The sequence below is a fragment of the Anomaloglossus baeobatrachus genome, chromosome 10 (genome assembly GCF_048569485.1).
Source record: "Anomaloglossus baeobatrachus isolate aAnoBae1 chromosome 10, aAnoBae1.hap1, whole genome shotgun sequence".
Taxonomy (NCBI): domain Eukaryota; kingdom Metazoa; phylum Chordata; class Amphibia; order Anura; family Aromobatidae; genus Anomaloglossus; species Anomaloglossus baeobatrachus.
Window position 1 is genome coordinate 97,634,739 of NC_134362.1, and position 20,829 is coordinate 97,655,567.

The 20,829-nt window shown below is 49.4% G+C and overlaps 1 protein-coding gene and 1 long non-coding RNA gene across 3 annotated transcripts; both read right to left on the reverse strand.

Moving 5' to 3' along the window:
- Nucleotides 1-2,488: 2,488 nt before the first annotated feature.
- KCNA4 (potassium voltage-gated channel subfamily A member 4) lies at nt 2,489-7,345 on the reverse strand. The gene has a single exon (XM_075325537.1). The coding sequence runs from the start codon at nt 7,000-7,002 to the stop codon at nt 4,990-4,992; it is 2,013 nt and encodes a 670-aa protein (XP_075181652.1). The 5' UTR covers nt 7,003-7,345; the 3' UTR covers nt 2,489-4,989.
- A 2,284-nt stretch (nt 7,346-9,629) lies between these two features.
- Nucleotides 9,630-15,661, reverse strand: LOC142254474 (uncharacterized). 2 transcript variants are annotated; one of them, XR_012727235.1, is made up of 3 exons: nt 15,119-15,661; nt 12,456-14,564; nt 9,630-12,402 (listed from the first exon to the last, which is right to left on the reverse strand). It is a non-coding gene; the product is annotated as an uncharacterized LOC142254474 (long non-coding RNA). The 2 variants fall into 2 exon arrangements; XR_012727234.1 differs by having other exon boundaries at nt 9,630-10,384; nt 10,441-14,564; nt 15,119-15,660.
- Nucleotides 15,662-20,829: the final 5,168 nt, after the last annotated feature.

Consider the following 20,829-nt stretch of genomic DNA (forward strand, 5'->3'; position numbering starts at 1 on the left):
GTTGATGAAGGCTGACAGATTCGCTTTAAAGGGAATCTGTCGCCAGGTTTTTCCTACCCCATCTCAGAGCAGCGGAATGTAGAGACAGAGACCCTGATTCCAGCGATGTGTCACTTACTGAGTGTTTGCTGTTATTTTGATAAAATCAATGTTTTCTCTGCTGCAGATCCAGCAGTTATACAGAGCAGTATGCCAAGTAGTCCTGTAATGATAATCTACTGCTGATTAAACTGTGATTTTATCAAAACTACACTAAACAGCCTAGTAAGTGACACAGAGCTGGAATCAGGATCTCTGCCCCTACGTTATGCTGCTCTCAGATTAGCGGCAAAACCTGATGACTGATTCCCTTTAAACTTTGGAGCTTTCATGGGATATATGGAAATACGAATCCCATAGAAAAAGTGGTCACAGGTGCAGACATTAGGATGGTCACCATTTTAATAACCCTATGACAGCAAAAACCATCAATAGCTTATTCTACCAGACTGGTATATCCAAGATGAGCAAACACGCCTTATTTACACGGACAAAGCTTACAATGAGATAGTCCTAAGACACTGTTGCTTATATACAGACATTTGTTACCTTAAAAATGGATTCTACTTAAACAGAATATGTGACATACACAAGTGAAGCAGCCATCAGGAGTGCAGAGTAACAGTGAAACCCGGGACTTGCCATTAGTGGAAGCCAACAGGTATCTGAGGATTTTAGGATGGAGAATCAGATGGAGGGTGGAGAGGACGCATTGTTAGGCTTTGTGCGCACTGGAAAATGGAATTTTCTCTAGAAAATTCTGCAGGCATTGAATGATTACCGCACCCACGGTAAAAAACTGCGGCAAACCGCACCTGAAAACCGCATGCGGTTTGCTACGGTTTTGCCGCGTGTGGGTTGGTATGTGCTTTATTGCATTCAATACAATACAGCACATTGAAAAAAAAAAAAGTCATTTCATTCTGAGATAGATAGATAGACAGATAGAATAAATAGATAGAGAAATAGATAGATAGATAGATAGATAGATAGATAGATAGAGAGTCCCTGTGAGGACACGCTGCATTTCTCACGGTCGGTAGTGTATTCACATTATCGGCCGTGGGAAATGCCCTGTGGTTACCTCTGCTGTCTCGTTGCGAGGCTGCATTCAGCGCTGTGTCAGTGTCAGTCGCGGCTGGATGCAAGCATCGCAAGACGTGGACTACGCCGGAGTTGTGTGTTTCGGGAGGGGTTAATGAACGGGTGAAGCAGGAGCTTTTTTGTGCTTTATTTAAAATAAAGGATTTTTTGGTGTGTGTGTTTTGTCACTTTACTTACGGGTTGATCATGTCAGCTGTCTCATAGACGCTGCCATGATGAAGCATGGACTTAGTGGAAGCGATCCGCCGCCATTAACTCCTTACATTACCTTGATTGCCACCGCATCACGGCAACAAGAAGAGTCGGGGACACTCTGGGACTGTCGAATAATGCATGCGACAGTCCTGGGGCAGCTGCGGCTGATATTCTCGGCTGCGGGAGGGGGGAGGGAGGCGGGGGACATTAACCCTGCCCCTCGCCCTCCCCAGCCTGAGAATACCGGGCCGCTGCTGTGTGCTTACCTCGGCTGGAAGGTAAAAATACGGCGGAGCCAACGTGTTTTTTTTCTATATTTCCGTTTGCTTTCTATGTGTATTCTATGTGTCTGTGTTCTATGTCTCTGTCTGTGATGTCTGTGTGTGTCTGTGATGTGTGTGTGTTTACTCTCTGCTCAGCTTCATCTTCCTGGCATAATGACATCACTTCCCTGCAAACCGCAGGCAGCGATGTACATTACCGCAGGTAAACCGCGAATACCGGAGGGAATAAACGCAGGAAAACGCAATGAACCGCACAGAATTTGCTGCCTGCGGGATTTCACGATTACATGGCAGTCAATGGAGTGAAATCCCGCAGTGACGTGCGGAAAAGAAGTGACATGCGGGAATCCCGCAGCAAAACATGCAGCTGTCAAATTCCGCATAGTGCGCACAGCATTTTTTTTTTCCCCTACGTTTTGCTGGTGAATCACTGCAGAGATGTTATGAACATTTTCTGCAGCGAAACATGCAGCAAAACCGCAGGAAATCCGCGGCAAAAAACGGCAAGTGCGCACAGGGCCTTAGAGTTATGGTCCTGCAGCTTTAGGTTACACTCAAATTTGCTTCTTACACAGCACCAGAAATAATTGATTCACAGCCGAAAACTACTTGGTAAATCTTGGCAATTTAGTCTGGCCAAGAAAAACCAACACTGTTTTTTCTATTTGCTGAACAGCTTGCAATCAGATATGAGGAACAGAGAGTTTATTATGTGAAGACCAAAATGTGCGGCCACTTCCCTCACCCTCTGACATGTAAGGAAATACCAGCGGCAAACAGGAATAACATTTCTCATCAAAGCCGGCCGTGCCTGGCATGACGTCCAGCGCTACATCCCCATGATTAATAAAACTACAGTAAACCTATTTCATTTTAGACATTGCTTTAATTCCATTGTAATCTAGTTTGTCTGCAATAAATGATTGCAACATGACAGTGTACACTTTAAAAAAAGAAACAATCTCAATATTTAATCTCCAGTTCTGCTCGACAAAAAAACGGACTTAGAGATGAGGCTTGATTTAGAATTTTACATACGGAGGTGGAAAATTTGCAACTAAATTAAAAAAAATGACCAGAAATGGATAAAGGTTTCTTTTGCATGTGGCATGGCTGAAGAATCTAGAGCTGTACATTTAGTATTTCCCTCCATTACATGCAGATGTCTTCAGTCTGTAAACCTATGATGAAGACTTGGCAGTATAAGAAGTTCTCTGACCCCAGGTTGCCATGTTACATTAACCGTTCAGCTGCCAGGGAGAGCTGCAGCCCAGAGGTGTGCTGCGGAGCGAGATCCCGGACTGATAGAAGGGTTATCCCCTCGCTGAATAGACCCTCACCTGGAATGCTTCATTTACTCTACACAATGCAAGTGGATAGTGGCCATTGCCATACTGAGGAGGCTTTCTACTAAAGCCAGTGAACTTAAAGAACTCCAGCCACTGTAAACCAGTTAAGAAAGTGTTAGGCACATGCTCGATTCACTTATCGGCTAGAAAAACAAGATCATCTTAGGTTACGGCTATAATATTGACTTTAATATACTATTTAAAAAAATAAAATAACTATTAAGTTGGAGGTAGCAGCCATATACTTTATGTACTATTAGAATGCAAATATAAAAGGTTTCTCTATAGTCTGGGCTTTGGTGTGCGGTCGCTTTACAGTAAGGCCCACTGTAGAAAGTGATTATATGCAGGTTATATAGCTAGATATGAGCTGCACTGTATGGAGAGGAGACATCATTAAGAAAATCAATCCATACGCTACTAACCTACACTAAGCAAGAAGGTCCATTGTATTTGTGCAGCCAGGAACAAGGGGAGACAGTGAGATCCTAAAGATTGTCTAAACTTCGGGAATGACACGAATGGTTCACAGTACGAAGTCTCTTTAAATAATTCCTCTATCCAGCTATGACTGTAGTGCAAAAAAAGCATTCCCTATGGCAGCGTCCCCAGCGGAGGCGGTGGGCAGCGCTGGCAGACCGCAGATCTGAATCATTCACCATCCTCAATAATGGACTTATAGGCGGCTGCTCATAGTCTCATACATCACAGTACATATAGAAATAACCTGTGCTTGTGCTGAGAACGGTGCTGACCATTTATTAGTATTTTTTGGACTATTTTGTTGAAATCTGTAACTTTACCCCTAGCACACTTTTTTCAATTCCTGACCCATGATCGTGTACATATTTTAACAGCCTATGAGCTTTCATCTGTGCAAAACAATTGCTTTCTATGAAAAATAGAGATATATTTTATACTTTAAACCCCCCTTCTAGTATTTTCCCCTTTGATATGTTCAGAATGATTACAATAAGATCGGGGTGCTTTAACACACAGCACTTTTTGGGAGAAAACAAGAATGTAACTATAGTTTTCCATGCAGGTATCAAGCCGAAAGTATGGTCAGATGGAATAAGAAAGAAAAGAACGTCTACTAATTCCTTCCGGAAAACGCTAGTGACATGTCTCTAAAAAGTGCTGTGTGTGAAAGAAACCCCGGCCAGTGACTCCACTCCGGGGAATTCACTGCACACGGGAGATAAATTCCTCTTTTAAGAACATACTGTCAAATTCTGGTACCGGGAGAGGCCGCACCATCAAGAGCGTCACCACAGAAAACTAGTGTGGAGCTAAGGAAAAAGACATTCATTCTATTTGTAAATAAATAAGGACGATTTCAGTATATAGAGTATTGTTTGTCTTTTTTTTTGCTTTTATTGTGCCCACCATGAAGGACAGACCCTACTGCAGGGGGGTCCGACCTGAGGCTCTGGAGCTGTTGTGATTTATAGATTTGCTTATAGTCATCACCTATCACAAGAATACAATGGGAAAGGGTGCCCGACTGCTGAGATACCCCCAATCGCCAGAAGGGGGTACTGGTGATCGACGGAGTCCCGGCAGGAGGACCCAACATTTGTCCCGAGGATAGGTGATGCTTATAGCTGGCATGCCCCTTTAATGCTGGGAGTTGGAGTCCCAAAACAGCCAGGCTTGCTATGTGATTTACATTTACAAGACATACTGCTGGGAGTTGTAGTGTCACAACAGGCCGGAGAGTCCCAGGTTGGAGACCCTACACCCAGGGGGAGTGATGCAGATGAATGTCCGGCTATACCAGATAATGGGGGGGGCTACAAAAATAAAGCCAGAACAGGCACTGGAATTCCTGTATTTGGTGTCTGGTCCCAAGGTCGGATGTTCTTACAAGAGGAAGCCACTTATGTTTCCTATCGGATCAGAAACCCCAGGTAGCTTGTTTCGTTTCTGATCTGATTTGCATATTTTCATTTTTTTTAATAATAATCACTGCACTCCTCAATGCATAAATAGAAAGTTTCAAAAAAAATAAAATTTCACACATCGGTTTCCAGAGTCTTTAAATTCACACAGTTATACTTAAAAGTCTCGTTGCCGTTGTCCTGGCTGGACTTGTCCCTGACGCACAGAGACTCCTTCAGCCCTTCCTCCATCTCCAGATACTCGGACTTGTCCTGCAGAGAGGAAGACGTCGAGCTCCTTAACTTCCTCAATAAATTGGTAGGCAAATAGGGGCAGCTGGAGACGCTGGCCGCCAGCGGAGTCTGCTCCTCGTTCTCAGTTTCCCTGTGGTAAAAATAGTTAAAGTTGGAGACGATGACCGGCACGGGCAATGCGATGGTCAATACCCCAGCTATGGCACACAGGGATCCCACTATCTTGCCCCCGACAGTGATAGGCTTCATATCGCCATAACCCACTGTAGTCATGGTGACCACCGCCCACCAGAAGGCATCCGGGATGCTATGGAAGTGTGTGGTGGGCTCGTCAGCCTCCGCAAAGTACACAGCGCTGGAGAAGAGGATAACTCCAATGAAAAGGAAGAAGATGAGCAGCCCCAGTTCTCTCATGCTGGCCCTCAGCGTGTGCCCCAATATCTGCAGACCCTTGGAGTGCCTGGACAACTTGAAGATTCGGAAGACCCTGACCAGGCGGATTATTCTCAGGATGGCAAAGGACATGGCCTGCTGCTGCTGCTGGCCGGCGGGGGGCAGGGGCTGGGGCTGCTGCGGGGGCTGATTCCCCAGCTCGGTGCCCAGGGTGATGAAGTAAGGCAGGATGGACACAATGTCTATGATGTTCATGATGTCCCTGAAGAAGCCGGGCTTACTGGGGCAGGCGAAGAGCCGCACTGCAAACTCGAAGGAGAACCACACAATGCACACAGTCTCCACGATGAAGAAGGGGTCGCTGAAGGCGCTGTGCCCGCCTGCCCCCGCGAAGCCCCCCGCCCCCGCGGTGCCGTTATAAGGGTCGTCCTCGTCGCCCGCAGACAGCAGCTGGTCCTTATCGTCCCGGAACTCGGGCAGCGTCTCCAGGCAGAAGATGACGATGGAGATGAGGATGACCAGCACGGACACGATGGCGATGCCCCGGGCCGGCCCGGAGCTCTCGGGGTACTCGAACAGCAGCCACACCTGCCGCTTGAACTCGTTGTCCGGCAGCCGCTTCTCCTCCTCCTTCACGAAGCCCTCGTCCTCCCGGTACTTCAGCAGCGCCTCCTCCCCCAGCTCATAGAACTTCACCTCCTCAGAGAAGATGTCGAAGGGCACATTGACCGGCCGCTTCAGCCGCCCGCCCGACTGGTAGTAGTACAGGATGGCGTCAAAGCTCGGCCGGTTCCGATCAAAGAAGTACTCGTTCCGGAGCGGGTCGAAGTAGCGCATCCTCTTGTCGGCGTCGCCCAGCAGTGTGTCCGGGAACTGCGACAGCGTCTTCAGCTGCGTCTCGAAGCGGAGCCCGGACACGTTGATGACGACGCGCTCGCAGCACTCGAACTCGCTGTACACCGGCTGGTACCCGGGGCTGCGGTCCGCCCGGCACAGCGTCCTGTCCGCCCCCTCCTCCTCCTCGTCCTCCTCTTCTTCCCTCAGCATCATCTCCTCAGAGCCGCAGGGAGCCAGCTCCGAGGGGAAGGTGCCTCCGTCTTCTTCTCCTCCTCCGCCGGCGCCTCCGCTGCTGCATTCGTTGCCCGCTTGGTGGTGCCGGCTCCTCCACCTGCCGCAGCCGCCCAGGGGCCAGTACTTGCGCCGGGTGCCCGCTTTCTTCCTTCTCAATGATGCCTCCTGTTGCTCTGACTGGGTCGCGCGCTTCAAGTTCCCACCACTACTATTGCTGCTGGTGACGGGGGCGCGCGCGGAGGATTGGCAGGCCCCGCCCCCCGCGCTCCCGCCTTCTGCCGCGGCTGCTGCCTGTTGTTGTTGTTGCTGAGCAGCGGCCGCCCGGGAGTGTGCCAGGCGCTCCCGCTCTCGGGCACGAGCCTGCGCGTACCCATAGGGCAGGTGGCTGCTGCAGCCGGAGCTTTCTGCGCTCACCATGGCAACCTCCATCTCTAGTCTCTGGAGTGTGGGGCTGCGGCTAGTAACGTGGGCTGAGGGGCTGTTTCACAGGCAGCGGTGTGTGCCCCCCTGCCATGGCCCGGCCCCCGCCATGGGCAGCGCTCAGTCCCAGCTCAGTCACAAAACATTCTTCCAAAAGGGCAAGAATTGTCTCCAAGGACCGCAGACCCCAATAGTCACCTCCGCTGTGCTGGGCCAAAAATAGGAAGGGGACAGGTATGTAAGAGTATGTCACCTCCGCTGTGCTGGGCCAAAAATAGGAAGGGGACAGGTATGTAAGAGTATGTCACCTCCGCTGTGCTGGGCCAAATATAGGAAGGGGACAGGTATGTAAGAGTATGTCACCTCCGCTGTGCTGGGCCAAATATAGGAAGGGGACAGGTATGTAAGAGTATGTCACCTCCGCTGTGCTGGGCCAAAAATAGGAAGGGGACAGGTATGTAAGAGTATGTCACCTCGGCTGTGCTGGGCCAAAAATAGGAAGGGGACAGGTATGTAAGAGTATGTCACCTCCGCTGTGCTGGACCAGAAATAGGAAGGGGACAGGTATGTAAGAGTATGTCACCTCCGCTGTGCTGGGCCAAAAATAGGAAGGGGACAGGTATGTAAGAGTATGTCACCTCCGCTGTGCTGGACCAGAAATAGGAAGGGGACAGGTATGTAAGAGTATGTCACCTCCGCTGTGCTGGGCCAAAAATAGGAAGGGGACAGGTATGTAAGAGTATGTCACCTCCGCTGTGCTGGACCAGAAATAGGAAGGGGACAGGTATGTAAGAGTATGTCACCTCCGCTGTGCTGGGCCAAAAATAGGAAGGGGACAGGTATGTAAGAGTATGTCACCTCCGCTGTGCTGGACCAGAAATAGGAAGGGGACAGGTATGTAAGAGTATGTCACCTCCGCTGTGCTGGACCAAAAATAGGAAGGGGACAGGTATGTAAGAGTATGTCACCTCCGCTGTGCTGGGCCAAAAATAGGAAGGGGACAGGTATGTAAGAGTATGTCACCTCCGCTGTGCTGGACCAGAAATAGGAAGGGGACAGGTATGTAAAAAGGATGTCACCTCCGCTGTGCTGGACCAAAAATAGGAAGGGGACAGGTATGTAAGAGTATGTCACCTCCGCTGTGCTGGGCCAAAAATAGGAAGGGGACAGGTATGTAAGAGTATATCACCTCCGCTGTGCTGGACCAAAAATAGGAAGGGGACAGGTATGTAAGAGTATGTCACCTCTGCTGTGCTGGGCCAAAAATAGGAAGGGGACAGGTATGTAAGAGTATGTCACCTCCGCTGTGCTGGACCAAAAATATGAAGGGGACAGGTATGTAAGAGTATATCACCTCCGCTGTGCTGGGCCAAAAATAGGAAGAGGACAGGTATGTAAGAGTATATCACCTCCGCTGTGCTGGACCAAAAATATGAAGGGGACAGGTATGTAAGAGTATATCACCTCCGCTGTGCTGGACCAAAAATATGAAGGGGACAGGTATGTAAGAGTATATCACCTCCGCTGTGCTGGGCCAAAAATAGGAAGGGGACAGGTATGTAAGAGTATGTCACCTCCGCTGTGCTGGGCCAAAAATAGGAAGGGGACAGGTATGTAAGAGTATGTCACCTCCGCTGTGCTGGGCCAAAAATAGGAAGGGGACAGGTATGTAAGAGTATGTCACCTCCGCTGTGCTGGGCCAAAAATAGAAAGGGGACAGGTATGTAAGAGTATGTCACCTCCGCTGTGCTGGACCAAAAATAGGAAGGGGACAGGTATGTAAGAGTATGTCACCTCTGCTGTGCTGGGCCAAAAATAGGAAGGGGACAGGTATGTAAGAGTATGTCACCTCCGCTGTGCTGGGCCAAAAATAGGAAGGGGACAGGTATGTAAGAGTATGTCACCTCCGCTGTGCTGGGCCAAAAATAGGAAGGGGACAGGTATGTAAGAGTATGTCACCTCCGCTGTGCTGGGCCAAAAATAGGAAGGGGACAGGTATGTAAGAGTATGTCACCTCCGCTGTGCTGGGCCAAAAATAGGAAGGGGACAGGTATGTAAGAGTATGTCACCTCCGCTGTGCTGGGCCAAAAATAGGAAGGGGACAGGTATGTAAGAGTATGTCACCTCCGCTGTGCTGGGCCAAATATAGGAAGGGGACAGGTATGTAAGAGTATGTCACCTCCGCTGTGCTGGGCCAAAAATAGGAAGGGGACAGGTATGTAAGAGTATGTCACCTCCGCTGTGCTGGACCAGAAATAGGAAGGGGACAGGTATGTAAGAGTATGTCACCTCCGCTGTGCTGGGCCAAAAATAGGAAGGGGACAGGTATGTAAAAAGGATGTCACCTCCGCTGTGCTGGGCCAAAAATAGGAAGGGGACAGGTATGTAAGAGTATGTCACCTCCGCTGTGCTGGGCCAAAAATAGGAAGGAGACAGGTATGTAAGAGTATGTCACCTCCGCTGTGCTGGGCCAAATATAGGAAGGGGACAGGTATGTAAGAGTATGTCACCTCCGCTGTGCTGGACCAGAAATAGGAAGGGGACAGGTATGTAAGAGTATGTCACCTCCGCTGTGCTGGACCAGAAATAGGAAGGGGACAGGTATGTAAGAGTATGTCACCTCCGCTGTGCTGGACCAAAAATAGGAAGGGGACAGGTATGTAAGAGTATGTCACCTCGGCTGTGCTGGGCCAAAAATAGGAAGGGGACAGGTATGTAAGAGTATGTCACCTCCGCTGTGCTGGACCAAAAATAGGAAGGGGACAGGTATGTAAGAGTATGTCACCTCCGCTGTGCTGGGCCAAAAATAGGAAGGGGACAGGTATGTAAAAAGGATGTCACCTCGGCTGTGCTGGGCCAAAAATAGGAAGGGGACAGGTATGTAAAAAGGATCACCTCCGCTGTGCTGGGCCAAATATAGGAAGGGGACAGGTATGTAAAAAGGATGTCACCTCGGCTGTGCTGGACCAAAAATAGTAAGGGGACAAGTATGTAAGAGTATGTCACCTCGGCTGTGCTGGGCCAAAAATAGGATGGGGACAAGTATGTAAAAGTATGTCACCTCGGCTGTGCTGGGCCAAAAATAGGAAGGGGACAGGTATGTAAGAGTATGTCACTTCGGCTGTGCTGGGCCAAAAATAGGAAGGGGACAGGTATGTAAAAAGGATGTCACCTCCGCTGTGCTGGACCAAAAATAGGAAGGGGACAGGTATGTAAGAGTATGTGACCTCGGCTGTGCTGGGCCAAAAATAGGAAGGGGACAGGTATGTAAAAAGGATCACCTCGGCTGTGCTGGGCCAAAAATAGGAAGGGGACAGGTATGTAAGAGTATGTGACCTCGGCTGTGCTGGGCCAAAAATAGGAAGGGGACAGGTATGTAAGAGTATGTCACCTCCGCTGTGCTGGGCCAAAAATAGGAAGGGGACAGGTATGTAAAAAGGATGTCACCTCCGCTGTGCTGGACCAAAAATAGGAAGGGGTTAAATATGTGAGGGTATGTCACCTCCGCTCTGCTGGGCCAATAATAGGAAGGGACAGGGATGTAAAAAGGATGTCTCCTCCGCTGTGCTGGGCCAGAAATAGGAAGGGGACAGGTATGTAAAAAGGATGTCACCTCCGCTGTGCTGGACCAACAATAGGAAGGGGTTAAATATGTGAGAGTATGTCAGTTCCACTCTGCTGGGCCAATAATAGGAAGGGACAGGGATGTAAAAAGGATGTCACCTCCGCTGTGCTGGGCTAATAATAGGAAGTGGTTAAATATGTGAGAGTATGTCAGCTCCGCTGTGCTGGGCCAATAACAGGAAAGGGATAAATGTGTAACAGTGTGTCACCTCCGCTGTGCTGGGCCAAAAATAGGAAGGGACAGCTATTTAACAGTGTATGATCTCTGCTGTGCTAGACCGATAATAGGAAGGGGACAGCTATGTAAGAAGGTGTCACCTCTGTTGTGCTGGGCCAAGAAAATAGTAAACAGATATGTAAGATGTCACCTCTGTTGTACTGGGCCAATAGTAGTAAGGAAACAGATATGTAAGAGAGTATGTCACCTCTCCTGTGCTGGGCCAATATTAGTAAGGACACAGATATGTAAAAAGATGTCACCTCTGCTGTGCTGGGCCAAAAAAATAGAGGACAGATATGTAAGATGTTACCTCTGCTCTGCTGGGCCAATAGTAGTAAGGAAACAGATATGTAAGAAAGTATGTCACCTCTGCTGTGCTGGGCCAATAATAGTAAGGATACAGATATGTAAGAAGATGTCACCTCTGTTGTGCTGGGCCAATAATAGTAAGGACACAGATATGTCAGAAGATGTCACCTCTGTTGTGCTGGGCCAATAATAGTAAGTAAACGGATATGTAAGAGAGTATGTCACTTCTGCTGTGCGGGGCCAACAATAGTAAGGGGACAGGCTGAGTAAGATGATGTTACCTCCGCTGTGCTGGGCCAATAATAGGAAGGGAATGAATTTGTAAGAGTATGTCACCTCCGATATGCTGGGCCAATGATAGTGGATAAATTTGTAAGAGGATGTCCCCTCCGCTGTGCTGGGCCAATAATAGTAAAGGGATGACTGTGTAGCAGTATTTCACCTCTGCTGTGCTGGGGCAATTATAGGAAAGGGACGGCTGTGTATTAGTATGTCACCTCCGCTGTCGCGGGCCAATAATAGGAAAAGGATAATATGTAATAGGATATCACCTCTGTTGTGCTGGGTCAATAACAGGGAAGGGGACAGCTGTGTAAGAGGATGTCACCTCTGTTGTGTTGGGCCAATAATAGAGGATGGCTATTTAAAAGGATGTCACCTCCGCTGTGCTGGGTCAGTAATAGGAAGGGGATGAATATGTAGGAGTATATCACCTCCGCTGTGTTGGTCAATAATAGTAAGGGGACAGCTATATAAGAGAATGTCACCTGTGCTGGGCCAATAATAGAAAGAGGATAAATATGTAATAATATGTCACCTCCGCTGTGCTAGGCCAATTACAGGAAAGGGACGGCTATGTAAGAGGATGTCCCCTTCGCTGTTCTGGGCCAATAATGGGAAGGGGATAAATATGTAAGAGGATGTCACCTCTGTTGTGCTGGGCCAATAATAGGAATGGGACAGGTATGTAAGAGGATGTCACCTCCGCTGTGCTGGGCCAATAGAAGGAAGGGGATGAATATGTAAAAGTATGTCACCTCCTCTGTGCTGGACAATAATAGAAAAGAGATGAATATGTAAGAGGATGTCACCTCCGCTGTGCTGGGCCAATAATAAGAAGGCGATGAAGATGTAATAGTATCTTACCTTTGCTGTGCTGGGCCAATAATAGGAAAGGAACAGCTATGTAAGAGTATGTGACCTTGGCTGTGCTGGGCCAATACTATGAAGGAGATGAATATGTAAGAGTATGTCACCTCCGCTGTGCTGGGCCAATAATAGGAAGGGGATGAATATGTAAGTATGTCACCTCCGCTCTGCTGGGCCAATAATAGGAAGGGGATGAATATGTAAGAGTATGTCACCTCCGCTCTGCTGGACCAGTAATAGGAAGGGGATGAATATGTAAGAGTATATCACCTCCACTGTGCTGGGCCAATAATAGGAAGGGGATGAATATGTAAGAGTATGTCACCTCCGCTCTGCTGGGCCAATAATAGGAAGGGGATGAATATGTAAGAGTATGTGACCTCCGCTCTGCTGGGCCAATAATAGGAAGGTGATGAATATGTAAGAATATGTCACCTCCCCTGTGCTGGGCCAATACTAGGAAGGGGACGAATATGTAAGAGTATGTGAACTCTGCTGTGCTGGGCCAATAAAAAGAATGGGATGAATATGTAAGAGTATGTCACCTACACTGTGCTGGGCCAATAATAGGAAGCGGATGAATATGTAACAAAATGTCACCTCCGCTCTGCTGGATCAATAATAGGAAGGGGGTGAATATGTAAGAGTATGTCACCTCCGCTGTGCTGGGCCAATGATAGGAAGGGGATGAATATGTAAGAGGATGTCACCTCCGCTGTGCTGGGCCAATGATAGGAAGGGGATGAATATGTAAGAGGATGTAACTTTTGCTGGACTGGGCCGATACTTATATACAGATGATGGCTGTGTAAAAGGATGTCGTCTCTGTTGTGCAGGGCAGATAATTATACAAAGGGGACTGCTATGTACAAGTATGTCACCTTCATTGTGCTGGGTTGATACTTTTACAAAGGAAACAATTATGTAAAGCACGTTTCTTCTGCTGTGCAGGGCCTAAACAGATATGAAGGGGATGATTAAGTAAAAGTGTGTCACCTCTGTTATGCTGGGCCAATAGGTATACAAAGGGGCTGAATATGTAAAAGTATGTTACCTTTGTTGTGCTGGGTTGATACTTATACAAAGGAAACAATTATGTAAAAGCACGTTACTTCTGCTGTGCAGGGCCTATACGGATATGAAGGGGATGATTAAGTAAAAGTATGTCACCTCTGTTGTGCTGTGGCTGATACTTATACAAAGGGTATGAATATGTCAAACTGTGACAGCGCCACCTCTGCTGGGCCAATACTTATATAAATGGACAGTTATGTCAAATTGTGTCACCTCTATTGTGCCAGATCCGATACTTATAAAAAGGGGACAATTATGCAAAAGTAGTCACCTCTGCTGTGCTGGGGCAATACTTATAAAAAGTGGAGGATTTTGCCAAAAAAAAAAAAAGAATTGTGCCCACAACTCTGCTTCCCGGTCTGTGTAGAGTCCCACAATTGTAAACTTTCTTCTAAATGAGCAATATTGGTGCACAGTCCATAATCCTAGGAATATCCAGCTCCAGAGTCCAATATCGATTAAAACATGACGGTTTTGCAAAGATGTGAGACCCCCGACCTTCGCTGAGCAGGGTTAGGGGCTGACGATTCATCATTTAGGCAGAAATGAAAATAATGGAACCATTCCAATGTGTAAAAAGAATGGCCAGAGGCTGTTATCCACAGGCGGTGGGGTCTTCAGTGCCCCTCCATGGCTGCAGGCCTCATGTGTCATCGGAGGGGCGGCCGGCCCCCAAATCTGTTATATGGTTCCCAGTAATGAGCAGGTAGGACACGAGGACTCCTCCAAGATGCAGTTACAATCCACCAGAGCTTCTTGGAAGAAACAATCCCAGCCAAAATAAGGTGTGGTGTGCTAGAAGGGAGGACGAGCGGCCCAACTTCCCGTGTGCCAGTGCCGTCCTCTAATGCACTGTCCTTAGTGACTATGGGAGCCCGGGGAATAACCGCACACGTTTAACCCTTCCATGGAGTGCGAATAATTCACAAGAGGAATTCATTTAACCACAGTCAATATGATCAGTGTGCTGTAGCTCGGCCTTGCTGGGATACCTACAGGGGGCACCAGGGTAGTGAGGCCGGGAGCCATCACTTTGTGGGCGCCGCTGCTCTCCTGCTGACTTGTCTCCATCCATCCATCTCTCCTGCAGGAAGCAGATCAGTAGCAGGGAATGGCGAGCTGCGTGGAGTCTCCATGGAAAACAGGGTCACAAGAAAGCATCTCCCTCTTGGTTCACATCACGCAGGTTCTCAGCCTGGAACACAGAAGAAAATGGGGAGAGAAAACACTTTACAAGCGGCTCCAACCAAGGCCCTGCACCCCAGCTCTCCGCACCCCTAAACACACATATATGCTTATATTAGGCCACAATCACATGATATTAAAAAGAACAGCAGCAACAACGCCGCCTATCAATCAGGGTCTGTAGCTTATTCTACAGGGAGCTTTCTAAAAGCCCTTGGGAGAGCAGAGCTTTTACTCCTAATTCCCTTTTAAAGTGACAGCACACTCAATATTTCTGCTTTCCAAGTGGCTTTTGTAGCAGCCACAGGTTTCTCTGCTGCACTGGAGACATAATATCTCCATTGGTGGTAACATCATGAAATCACTGTGCCCGTCACCAAGAGATTATACGGGCACTAAGGGGAATAATACAACTTACGATATTGTAAGGGAAGCAATGCTGCTGGCTATAAAAAGAGCATCGTTCCCAGGCAGTGGAGTCATGGATACAGATGGTAACAATGATTCTCACAATTCATATCAAACAGGTTTCCAGCCCCCAGCCCTACTTATATATATACTTACAGTTCTGGCATCTGTTTCCTGGGGGCACGGTGCCCGGCTGGGTACTTAGGACTGATTTATCCTTCTTTTTCTTATTTTCAAGGCTGCAGGAGTTGATGGACTCAAGACAGAGACAATGATTTGTAAACCCCAGATTCCTCGCATGTCATTTTTGCAAAACTGCTCTTCCTCCACCCTCCTTGTGGCTGGCTGTGCACGTCTGTTTGTATTCCCATGTCCTCATCTGACTGTCATATTGACAAAAGGGATGATGACTGCTTAGAGATTTCTCCCGCAACAAGCATTTAATACTGGATCTGAACCTCTTGTCTCAGCTTGGACCAATCTCCAGCTCGCATCCTCAGGAGCGCCTCCAGCAGATACAGTGCAATCACTAAGATCCGCACAGAGGGATGGCATCCAGTGATCAACCCCAAAGAAGCCTCCCAGAAATCAGACTTATAGGAACAAGTGTCTCCCTGCAAGTCTCCAATTCCCAATTGTGTTTATGTATCACTGAAGGACAAACGAGTGAGCCCAGCCTGATTTATTCCCAGGGCTCCCCGGCTCCAGAGCAGCCTCTAGTGCAAACGACGGGGAACTGCACCCCGTCTACACCTATAATTCACATTCCCACTGAATAAAGAAACATTAATTATTGAAGCAAATATTCTCAATGTAAATTATGCATATCCGTCTAATAAAACCTATTGCAGGGGGAACCAGTGTCCGAAGCCAGAACACCAGGCAGAACGGCTGGGCGAGCCTTACAGAAGAGTTACGTTTATCGCTCCTTTTAAAGACCACTGTGGCTGTAAATTTGTTTATACAAAATGATAAAAAGACCAAAAGTCAAAAGCAGATAGGAATCTGAGCGACAACACTTAAAACTACATGAAAATTGAAACTAATATATTCAGTAAATAATTCTAAGCTATCTCCATTATCATTAGAGGTTAGAATACATTGAGGGAGGCAGTTCACTTGGTGAGGCACTACTAGTCTCAGCAGGATAGGGTATTCTGGTTAGAAAAGGGCACTTGACCATACTGCGGCCATATTTGCTTGTCCTTATTACGGCTGCAATTTCCAGCCGGACTGCAGATCTAGTGACCACAATTCTATAGGCCTATGGTGCTGTTAGTTTGGGGCACAAGAACCACGGCTAGGCTGAGATTTTCAAAGATGAGAATATATGGCGGCAATATGGTTGAGGCAGGAGCTACATGGCAACGCTGATCGCGACACAGGTCGCTCAGCTAAAGATCATTACATAGAGCTGCCACCAAAGTGAACGGGTCAGATTGGGACCCCTGGGGTTCCGCAACTGTGACAAGCAAGTCACAAAAATTACATCTGGGTTAGAAATTTTGTTTACTTCTGATCCTAGGGGGGCACAGTATGATCCCGTTCTCTTGTATCGCACTGCATTGTAACAGGTAGCATCCTGTGTCACAGCCAAAGTCGCAGCATAGAACTGGCTTAAAGGAGGTTTTCCACAAAGTTTATTTTAATCAATGGATCTTAGAATAACAATATTTTCCACAATTGGATGTGTTTAAAAAAAACGTTCCATATAATCTCATATATGTCCCTGCTATGTACTGGGTAATAGGAGTTTATGGTGTGCACACAGCCTTTTAGGGGGATTTTAGAGGTGCTAGTGAGGGGACCAAGGTCCAAACTATATGCGACAACTACAAACACTGCGCTCTCTTTTTGTATAAAAATTGAAATCTGACAGTTGAGTTTTTCTTTGCAAATGAACTTGTATATTTATTAATAAGGTGACAGAGAAGACATGGGACATTTCGGCTCTATGAGGCCTTTTTCACGCCTAGTCACTCACAGAAGATTTTTTTTTTCAGAGGAATATTTTCAAAAGGAGAAGAAAAGACACACAGCCCATCCTGGGAAGGCGGCGTTCAGAAGAAATTCCACTCCACCAATGCAAACGAACCCTAAATCACTGGGATACAGATGGAGGTATCCTCAATTATAGTATAGAAGAATCTTTTCCCTATGGTTATAATACTCTGAAGCAATCTCCAGGTATAATTCACCACAGAAAATCTCCAATTAAGACGATTAACTATCTAGGCCACTATCCCCACACCAAAGGACATGGTTATATAAAAGAAAAACTCGGGAAAAATACTAACCAGAACTCACCTCCAGTGATTCATTATATAAAAAAACCTTCTTGGTGGATTTTTAACTCAACTTCTTTTCTTCTTCCTTTGAAAATATCCCTCTAAAAAAATTCTTCTGTGGAGTGACTAGGCGTGAAAAAGGCCTCATAGGGCCGAAACGTCCCATGTCTTCTCTGTCACCTTATTAATAAATATACAAGTTAATTTGCAAAGAAAAACTCAACTCTGTCTTTTTTCAATTTTTATCCAAAAAGAGAGCGCAGTGTTTGTTTGTAGTTGTGGCATGTGCTGTGTAATGGCCGAGTCTGACCATACGGAGACATGGTCTCATCATACTGTCGCGGGCGGGGAGGAGGGTGTCGGCACACTATGCTCACCCCTTCTGCTCGGGTCCGGCAGCTGCTCAGTGGTGGCTCGAGCTGTGGGCCGGATCCCGGGGTTTCTCGAGCGACACTCCTCGCCCGTGAGTGAAAGGGGGTTTGTTGGGTGTGGGGGATTGTTATAGTTCGTGACGCCACCCACAGTTGTGGTGATTGCACCACCGCTGCTCAGTATGGGGGTCCCGGGGATGGTGATGTGGAGCAGCCAGGTGTTGTGTTGCCCCTCCGTGGGTAGGGGTTGGTGATCCCGGGGCCCAGTGAAGAGATGTAAAGTGTAGGGCCTGGTGGGCGCAGGGACGCGGGGGCAGCGCTGTGCCTTGCGGCACTGTGGTACTCACTCAGCCTGAGACGTGGATACAGTTTGTACGGTAAACCAAACGGCTGGTAGGACGGTCCCACAGACGGCTGCACCTGCACTCCCGGTAGGTGACGGTGATGTCCCTCTTCCTTGCACCTATGGTTGACTTGTGGTAGCGGTGGATTCCCTCCGGTTACCCGCTCCCCGGCTGCAATCTGGGCCGGAGGAGCTCTACACTTTGCCCGCAGGCGCTGGCCCTGAGAAACTGGTGCCGTGGCGGTGGCGGTGTCTCTCCGGTTCAGGTTGGGCTGTTGCCTTCAATCGGGACTTGGTTGTTGGGGGATCTACGTCCCCTGCACTGACGGATTTGGCAAATCTGGCGACTCCTAGCCTTGCCGGGGTCCGAGAGGCCCCTGCCCTGGTGCTGACTGTCCTTCGGAACACTGCTCCAGACCACCGGGCACACAGCCAACGGGGTCCTTCCAGGAACTTCCAAACGGTCCCCCTCCAGACAGTCACCGCCGTCGCTGACCTTGCTGATCTGGCCCTACACAAAGCTGGACCCTTCAGGCTTTCTTTCTCTTCTGTCACTTCACTTGCTTTCCTCCTTTTTCCACTTTTCTACTTTCACTCTCACTTTCTTAACTCCTCTACTTAGCTCCTCACTCCTGCTCCTCCCTGAGCTGTCTCCTCACTAGCCCTCAGCTAGACTTCAACTGCCTGGTTTTCCCGCCTCCAGAGTTGTGAGCTCCTCGGTGGGCGGAGCCAACCGCCTGGCCCACCCCCTGGTGTGCATCATCAGACTCCTGGAGGAAGGCAACAAGGATTTCTGGTTAGCTGTGATGTGCCTACCTGGAGTGTGGGGTGTGGTGGTGTTGTGACCTGTGTCCCCTGGCTTGCCCAGGGCGACACATTCCCCCTTAGCAAAATGCAGACCGTCCGCGGGCTGCCGTCCTACATCGGTTTTATTTTTCTGTAAAAGGGGTAACAAGGTTAAGACAACATGAATAACATTTTTAATCAAAACTCTTCCCAAGACGGGAGGCACATTCTTAAACGTTGCAACGGTATACGGTCACGGTTTCCGCTCTCTCCCACCCAAGCAACCTGGCCCTGATGCTGCCCCTAAAACCCAGGCAGCACCCCTTGACCCACAGTCCAGAACAAGTTACCCGAGCGGGATCTGTCCTTCCCCTCCAGAGGGTGGCCACCGGTTCCTTTGGTGGCTGGGCCCTGTCCTGCTCTGCTCAGGGCCCTCCCTCCAACCTGCCTCTCCGGAGGCGGCATAGCGGAAACGGTAACGGTAACCAACATATTTACAAGCCACTTAACGTTTGTGGTGCCCTGCAAGTTCACGGGCTTGTCCATAAGGAGTCCCTTATGCAAAACTTTTAACGGTCCCCACGGGGACAACGGTGCCGGCTCCAGCCGGTTCAATCACATCAGACAATCTGGTAACTGCTTCTTGGATTAATCATTTTCATCATTCTTCAAAACTTTTAAACAAACTTAACTCAGTGGTGGTCCCAACGGGGATGGTACAACGGGCATCCGCTGCCCTACTCCGGTCCTCCAGGCTCCAGTGCTCCTTCCAAGGGAGGGGGCGCGGCGTTTGCTAGGGCCTCTGGGCTGCCCTTCAATCTAGCGTCCAGCGCAAACCACCCTCGCTCCCCAAAGAACCGGGTGTACTGGACGATATCACCCGGCATCAGATTACGGCCAGGATGCTCCTCGGGCAGGTGGGCATTCACATCCCGCCGGGCTATAAAAACTTCGGCCTCCAGGCCCGGCTCGTAGATGAACCCGTAGCCCCGGCGGACATCAAACCGCCTCACCTGCCCCACGTACAACGGTCCTCGGGCACGGGAGGTCGCCCGCCGGAGGTGCTCCTTCTCCCGAATCGCTCTGGCCACCAGTTCGGCCTTTTTCCGCTCCCTCTCCTCGATCTCCAGGCCCAGCGGTACCGGCTCCCTATCCCAGTACGGCGCTGCTGCCAGCGCCGGCGCACGGGTCGGGCCCCGCGGGACATCCAAAACGTTACCCACTGTCAGGAAGGTGGGCGGCGTATCCCGCGGTGTCATGGCCTTGGGCGCTGCCTTGCAGCAACAACCCGGCGCCACCTCAGCCGAGGTGTGGGGGATGGGCATAGGGGCTTTCCGCTGCCGGGCCTTCGGCTCGGAACGGGTCATCGGCTCCGGCTCGGGGGGTTTTTCAAGGGATGCCTCCGGTTCTACTTTCGGCGTCTTCCACGGTAACACCTCCGGTGTGCCGCGGGCTCCGGCTACAGGTCGGCCCGCCTGGGCGGGGACGCTGGGTACTGCTACCGGTTGCGGTGGTAGCAGGCCTAGTGGCGGGGTCACGGCCTCCGGGACGGGTGGCGAGGGAGGCAACGGGGGGAGAGGGCTTGGACCGGGCCCCACAGCCGCGATGACCGGCCCTTCAAGGGCATCGGGACGTGGGTCACTCACCCTCCCTTTCTCCGCCTCCTCCTCGCGTCTCCGCACGGTGGCTACAATGTCCGCCATGTCGGCCTCCCACTCCTCCATGGGGAGCTGCATCCTGACCTGCAGCCTTTGATAGAGCTGCGTGGTTCGGACCTCCACCCACGCTGCGGTTCCAGGCGCGGGGGCTACGGTGTCGCGGGACGGCATCCACATGGTGGCTTCTCTGTTTGCTTCCAGGAACGGTATTCTTGCAAGGTCCTGGCGTCCCTGCTTTTATAGCCGCGACTACATGCCGCCAGCCGCCATCGCGTCCCCCTTAGCTCTTTCCGGCCCCTCCTCTCTCAGGGCGGGGTTTTGGCCTTCGCGCCTCTACTGCTCGAGAAGACGCTCGAGCGGGAACTTTTCGCGCCAAAGATGGCGGCTTCTGAAATTTTTCTGCCGGATACCTCTGGCGGTA